This window comes from Camelus dromedarius, chromosome X (assembly GCF_036321535.1).
Source record: "Camelus dromedarius isolate mCamDro1 chromosome X, mCamDro1.pat, whole genome shotgun sequence".
NCBI lineage: Eukaryota > Metazoa > Chordata > Mammalia > Artiodactyla > Camelidae > Camelus > Camelus dromedarius.
Genome location: NC_087472.1, coordinates 38,409,199 through 38,417,077, shown reverse-complemented (window position 1 = coordinate 38,417,077; position 7,879 = coordinate 38,409,199). Strand labels below are relative to the sequence as shown.

The window sequence follows — 7,879 nt, the reverse complement described above, 5'->3', positions numbered from 1 at the left end:
CATGATTTTGAAAGTGAAGGGCTGGAAGACTTAAATCTCAGCAAATGACAATCAGTCTCTTCTCCCTCCCAACCTCCAGTCAAATACCCTAACATTGTGGTATTCAATGCCAGCTGCACAAGGAAATCACTGGGGAAACTTCAAAATTACCAAAGCCTGTGTCCACCCCTCAGCAATTGTGATGATTTAACTGATCAGGGGTGTGGCCTGGATTTTGGACGTTTTAAAAGATCCCCAGGGGATTTTAATGTGCAGACAAGTTTGGGAACCACAGCCGTAATGCCCTAATCAGAGGATCATAACCCTGGCTGCACATTAAGATCACCTTGGGGGAATCTTTTAAAAATCCAGATGCTGGAGCCACACCCTGGAACAAATAAATTAGGATATCTGGAGGTAGCACCCAAGTCCCAGGAACCAGGATTTTTTGAAAAGCTCTCAGAGGAGTCCGATGTGCAGCCAAGACTGGGAAGCATAGCAGTAGCTGCAACTCCACACCTACAATAAAGGTGCATGCCAAAATTTGCACCCAGAGCTGCAGCAACTCTAAGGTAAGCCTAATGAGAAGCAGCCAGCTCTAGGAGCCAGGTAGGAAGCAGGCTGAGGACAAACCCTTAAAACAATCTTCCTACTTTAATATTAAAATGAACCCCCTTTTCTCTTGCCGTGTACGAGGGTGAATTTTAAGGCTTATCTAGCATCACTAGTAACTGATGGCATCTAAGCCCCACTCTCTACCACACACACCAAAACAACTGCACAACTAATGGGAAAGAGAATGCTTTAAAGGGATGAAAACCTTTGCAAAGGACTGCAAACCAGTGCTCAGACAAGAAGGAAGCAGACAAGCGAGCTATTTGGCCCACATACTACCCAACTAGTTAGTTTTTATGTGCAACTTGATGTGCATTTTTATTCATCAAGCCAAACACCGGGCGTGGAGAAAAAAACAAAGCAACCTAGATTGTGTTTCTCATCCTTACCTACACATGAGAGCCATCTGGGGAGCTTTTAAAATAATGATGCTAGGGCTGCACCCAAAGTGAGTGAGCTCAATCTCTGAGTAACTCACCCAGGAATCTCCATTTTAAAAGGTCCCCAGGTGATTCTAATGTTGCAACTATAAAACAAAGAATGTTGCCCACCATCCAGTTCTACCTAGAGTCCACCCTGTAAGGAATCCAGGAATGAGGCACTCTCTGCTCTGGGAAAACAGGCAGAACAGGCCCTCAGATTATCTTCAGAAAAATTTTTATGAACCAAGATTCTTGCATCTTCTCACACTTAGAAAAGCACTAAAATCATTAACAGATAATTATCTGTTCCTCGTTACTAGCACCAACCTTCTCGTGACTAGCAGGAACCTTCTACTGAGCTGTGTGCTGGACCGCATGTACCCCTTCTCCAAAATCACATACATGCTAAACTCCCAAGCTACCTCTTCATCAGAGCTCTCTGAGAGGCTGTGTCCGTAAGTCCCCAAATAAAACTGAAACTCATAGCTCTCGCACTGTGCGTTTTTATTTTAGTTTACACAACCAAGGCTGAGAACTGTCGCTCTAAACCAGTGGTTCTCAAACTTGAACATGCATCAGAATCACCTGGAGGGCAAATTAAATAAAACACAGAGAGCTGATCAGTGTTAAACCAGGAGAGTCCCAGGCAAACCAGGACTGTTGGGCACACTACAGTCAGATTCCTAAGTGGCCCCAGTGCTGTTAACAAAGGGTGGGGAGACTGTTCTAGATTAAAAGACTAAACAGACTAAAATGCATCATGTGAACTGGCCATAAAAGACATTCAGGGGACCGTTGGGGAAATCTGAATATAGAGCAGTGCTACTCAGCCAGCCCACAGATATAAATGAACCACGTCACTAAGCACACTATTTAATGCAGCTGACATATTTTTGGTAACAAGACTTTCTCAATGAAGGATGTGGCACACTGATACACTCTCTGGTGCAAGCTCCTTATCTCTGTGAACCATCAAGCAGTCTGCAAATCACACTTGAGGAAGCACTGGACTAGATATTAGATAATGTTAGTAAAGATCAGTGATGGACTGGTCATTGTTTTTAACTGGGCTTATGGTATAATAGGTAGAAAAATGTCCTTATACTTAGACGGTGTTGTTGAGATATTTAAAGGTGAAGTGTCATGGTGTCTACAACTGACTTTAAAATGGTTTATCGAAGAACAGATACACACACAGATAAAGCAAATATGGCAAAATGTTAACATTTGTTGAATCTCTGTGTTACACTGATGTTCATTGTACTACTCTTTCGACTTTCTTCTAAGTTTAAAAGTTTTTATTATAAAAATGACAAAACCATGATTCTAAAATCATCTTACTTACAAGATACAACACTAACAGAAGTTGATTATCTACAGCTAATCCTGTATTTATTCATTAGATATTCCTTGTGGAAATAGCTAAGTTAAAAACAGAAAGATGAGTTAGCCAGAAGGAAAAAGTGCATTCCAAACTGAGGAAATAGAATGTGGAAAGGAGCAGGACAGAAGAAATTTGTCTTTTTCAGGGAAAGGAACTCAAGGTGTATAGAAAAATGAGGCTGCCTAGATTATGAAGGGGCTTTGAGGCTAATGAATCATTTGGGAGTTTATTTTAAAAGCAGTAATAAGCCAATGACAGATTCAAGTACTGAAGAAACAGTGAGCTTGGCATTTTTGAAAACCCACTCTGGTTGCTTTACATTTATGCTTTACATTAAAATTGTTTAAGTTATAGAAATAATATTATTTACATAAAATGAAAATTAGAAAAATGGAAATAAATAATACATAACAATATATAAAATGAAAAATAGGGAAATGGAAATAAAACTTGTCAATCTGACTACCATTAATACTTTTTGTCATTTTAGATTACTTCTTTCTAGTATTTTTTAAATGGATATCTATATAAGTAGTCTTAAGAGCCATATTTTTCTGAGAAAGGCTTCTCTAGAGGTATTTAGGATTGAGAAGAATTAAAAACTCTAGTTGATCTTGTATCATTTTGTAAATCAGACGGTGTTTGCTAAGTTACACGTCCTTAGGCTGTTAAGATTCAAAACATAATCTAAATTGATGGGCAAGTATCCAAGAATAACTCCAGAGTTAAAGAAATCATGACTAGAGAATATTAATTTCAATATCCAGTTTATTATAGCACATACTGGATCATTAGGGGATTCTAGAGCTTTCTGTCTCTACACTACACAACACAATTATAGGGATTCAGTGTCTGCTTTGAAGTTCCCCTTTCTTATAGGGTCTCCACTACATCCAACTCTCCCTCCACAGGTGAGAGCTAATTGGTGCTATTGCTCCCAGGGGTAACCACATTTTTAAAGACTGTTCTAGAAGCCTCAAAGCCTAGAAAACCCAAAGGAATGAAGCCCTAACGAGATCACGCAGTCGCTCTGCAGTCACGTCATAGCTTACTCTGCTTTTTAAAAAAGCTAGACTTGTTTCCAGTTCTAATCCTTGGCTACCTCATGAATGCAGATCACATCTAGTAAAATCTCTGGGCAAATACAGAGACCCAAGTCAATACGAAATGATGACCAGCTGCAGAGAAAAGCTCACTGGTCACCCTACCACAGGCAGAGCCAGACAGAGACAAGACTATAGACAAGGACCCAGGGAACCACGGCCGGCTGACAGCAAAAGGAAGGAACAGTCCAGATCCAGGGCCAGCGAGTGGTCACAACCTAGCAAACTCGCACGACAGCCAGTGAACCTGAGAGCTAAGGTTATAAATCTGCCTCAGACCGGAGGCCCACTAGATTCTTCCTGCTCACGAGCCAAAGATTGGTTTCCCCAGCAATGCTCTCAGGGTCTGTAATGTAGCAATATGCCAAACCTGGAAGTCACCGACACTTCAGCCTTAAGAAAGAGCCTGCAGGCTTGTAGGAGGCTGCTTATCTATCGGGTGAAGAGGAGCACCAGCTCGCAGTGCGGGGTGTGGGGGAACAGATCCACGGGCACAGCTTGTCTCAGGACGAAAGGCTCCCCGAGGAGCTTCTTCGCAGAGTTTGGAGGACAGCACAGCCTGTAGAAACAGACCATAATTATCAGTTCCATAAACCAAGAAGAAACTACAGGAACAGAGTTCCTTAGAACTGAAGCCCTTCCTCTGTTCCCACAGCCCTCTGTGTTTCTCACTAGAATAGCATTTATCGTATTTTTTAAGTGTCACTTTTTTATTGCCAGTTTACAACGTTGCATCAATCTCTGGAGTTCAGCATAATGTTTCAGTCATACATGGACATATACTTCTTTTCATATTCTTTTTTATAATAAGTTACTACAAGATATTAAATTTAGTTCCCTGAGCTACACTAGAAATTTGTTGTTTATCCAGTTTTGTAAGGATTTTCCTCATAATTCTGATAGTAAGAGGTATTCTACCGAAGTTCAGTAGGTATTTTGTACAAATTGTTCCACATACAGATGCAGTTTTTGTTGTATTCGTGGGAGAGGGTTGGTACCACGTCCTTCTACTCTGCCATCTTGGCAATCCTCCTGGCATTCACTATATGTAATGTAACCACCTGGGGTTCTTTTAACCATCTTCCTCACTAGAGTATATAATCTTTTTCAGGGTAGAATTGAGGCAAAAACTACTTATTATTCATCTCTGTGTTCCCAGTGTGTGACACAGAGTAAGGGGTTCAATGGTGAAAGGAGAGAGGGGCCTCAACCATATACTTTTCTGTATGATTTGCACACAACAGGTAATTAAAATATATTACTGAATTAAAGTGTTCTATTGAAAATTCTCAAAGCAAATTACTTTTCCCCTTATTTTAAAGGCAGTCGAATACATCTATCAAAATTCATCAAATTGTACATCTTAAGTATGTCTAGTTTACTATATAGGAATCTTATCACAATAAAGGTGTTTTAAAAAAAGAAACCAAAGGCAGTCAAGTAAAAATGAGAACAAAAATCCACCTATAAATTCACCATTCAGAGGATAACCACTGCTCACTTTTCAGGATGTATCTTTCCATATATGTATGTTTAAATCGGTTTCTTCAAGTGGAGCCACACTGCATATATTATATATACTGCTTTACAATAGTTTCTTCAGTTAATAATCCATCATGAGCATCTCTCCACTATATTATATGTAAAGCTACCTCACTTTTATTGGCTCTATGGTATTTCATTAAATAAATGTAACAGCTTGGAAATGTAAGCTGTTTCTAACTTTTCGCTATTTCATAAAGCCCCTTCATATTCTTATAGCTTTATCGTTGCATACATGTTCAGTTATTTAGTGGAACTGCTGAAATGAAGGACCTGTATGTTTTTAAGGCCTTAAGACATACTAAACTGTTGTTAATAAAAAAGAAAAAAAAAAGACTGTACTAATTTACACTCAAACCAACAAAGCTGAAGAGTTCTTGTTTGCCTGGCTAACACTCAGTCATATCAATAGCACTGTCCCATGAAAATCAGGAACAAGACAAGATATGCACTATCACTCTTACACTGGAACATTTTCTTATTCAATGTAGTAAGGAAAAAAAGTATTGGAAGGAGAGAGACAAAACTTTTTATATGGTGATCATATGACCAGCTACCAAGAAAATGCAAGAGAATCAACTGGAAAACAAATAAAAGACTAAGGTAGCTGGACATAAAATCAGCAATAACCAATTAGAAAATGTCATGAAAAAGGTCCCATTCATAACAGCAATAAAAACTTTACAATATCTTGTATTAATCTTAAGAAAAAAGATCTATATTGGGAAAAATACATGTATGTATTTTTGGAGAATTACAGAAGCCTAGAGTAACTGAAGAGACAGGTCACATACCTGAACAGAAAAAATAATGTAAAGATTTCAATTCTCCTTAAATGACTTAATAATTTCAGTGTACTTCCAATCATAAGCCCCAAAGAATATTTCTGAGAAGTTGATTCTAAAGCTCTGTTAGAAAATACATGAAAATGAAGAGCATATATTCTTTAACCCAGCAATTCCACATCAGGGATTTATCTAATATACAGAATATCACATACACTTATTCATTATATACATACACATTACACAAATGTGCAAAGCTATATGTACAAGAATAATCACTGCAACATTGTGGTAACAATAGAGTAGAAACAACCTTAAAATTCATTAGCAAGGGACAAGTTAAATGACACATTTATGTAAGTTAAAACTAAATGGCTCCTTTTAAAACTCAAGTAGACCTGTAAGTATTGATGCAGATTCTCAATCATTGTAGAACAATCTCCAAAATCTATTATTAAGTGACAAGCATGGTGCAGAATAGTGTTTACAGTTTGTTTCTATTTGTTAGAAAGACAGAGACAGAGACAGATTATCTCTGGTAGGCTACACAAAAAAACTGGTAAGAGTGGTGACATCTGAAGGATTAAGGCCATCTTAGCTGAAGGACTAGCTGAAGGACATCTGAAGGCCAGGCATAAGAAAAAGACCTATTATTCACTGCATACTCTTTTGTATTTTTGCATTTTTTTTCCACATATGCACATACTGCCTTTTTAAAATACATTTCTCTTGCCTTTTTGAGGCCATGTTTGTTTTACTCTGTATTAGCAGAATCCAATGTTTACTCTTAATCATTGCATTTTTTAATCTATTATTTGCAAAATAAATATTTTCATTTTATTCAAAAGTGAAACAACATAAAATATTCAGTGAAGTTTCCTCCTCACCTATGACTCCCATCCTTGCGGTTTTCTCCCACCATCGACAACTACTATTATCAGTTTCTTATAAAATGTACCAGTTTCTCTACCCATATACAGTAAACACAAGCATATATTCTTCTCTTTATCCTTTGTCCTTTTTACAAAGATAGTTTAATATATAAACAATTCTGCATACATTGCTATTCCCACTTAGTAACAGACCCTAGAACCAAAAATCACAAATCACAAAGGAAAAAACAGACTGGACAGCTTCAAAATTAAATACTCCTATCACTTCTCGGCCTTTTGGCTAAGATCAAGTGTAAAATTAAATACTCTTGTGCTTCAAAGGATACTGTCAAGAAAACGAACAGACAACCCACAGAATGGGAGAAAATTTTTGCAAATATATATCTGATAAGGAACTTGTATCAAGAATTTTAAAAGAACTCTTAAAACTCAATAATAAAAAGATGACCCATCCGAAAAATGGTTAAAAGATGTAAACAGACATGTCTCCAAAGAAAATATATAAATGGCAAATAAGCATGTGAAAAAATGTTCAATGTCATTAGCCATGTAGAAAATGCAATCAAAACCACAAGGAGATACCACTTCTTACCCGTCCGGATGTAATAAAAAAGACAGATGATAATAAGAGTTGACAAGGACATAGAGAAATTGGAACCCTCATACATTGCTGGTGGGAATGTAAAATGTGGCAGCCGTTTTGGAAATAATCTGGCAGTTCCTCACAAGGATAAAGTAGTTACCATTTGACCCAGAAATTCCACTACTAGGTATCTACCCAAGAGAAATGAAACGTGCACACAAATGTTCCTAGCAACATTACTCATAAGAGCCAAAAGGTAGAAACAACCCAAATGTCCATCAACTGATGAATGGATAAATAAAATAGGGTATATCCATACAATGGAATATTATTCAGCCATTAAAAAGGGGTGGAGTACTGATACATGCTACAACATAGATGAACCCTGCAAACATCATGCTAACTGAAAGAAGCCAGATGCAAAGAACCACATATCATGACTTTATTTGTATGAAATGTGCAGAACAGGAAAATCGTTAGAGGCAGAAAGATTAGTGGTTGCCTAGAGCCAGGGGGTTGGGGGAAAATGAGGAATGACTGGTGAGAGGTGCAGGATTTCTTTTTGGAGTGATA

The 7,879-nt window shown here is 37.8% G+C and overlaps 1 protein-coding gene across 3 annotated transcripts in view; it reads right to left on the bottom strand.

Moving 5' to 3' along the window:
• Positions 1–3,150: 3,150 nt before the first annotated feature.
• TRMT2B (tRNA methyltransferase 2 homolog B) overlaps positions 3,151–7,879 on the bottom strand; it is a 31,965-nt gene continuing 27,236 nt past the window's right edge. For 2 of the 3 annotated variants that reach the window (XM_031446095.2, XM_031446096.2), the window contains exon 13: positions 3,151–4,062. In XM_031446095.2, the coding sequence (XP_031301955.1) occupies positions 3,936–4,062 (127 nt within the window). In that variant the 3' untranslated portion in view covers positions 3,151–3,935. The remainder of the gene's footprint in view (positions 4,063–7,879) is intronic. The other variant, XR_004134698.2, reaches the window with a different exon arrangement.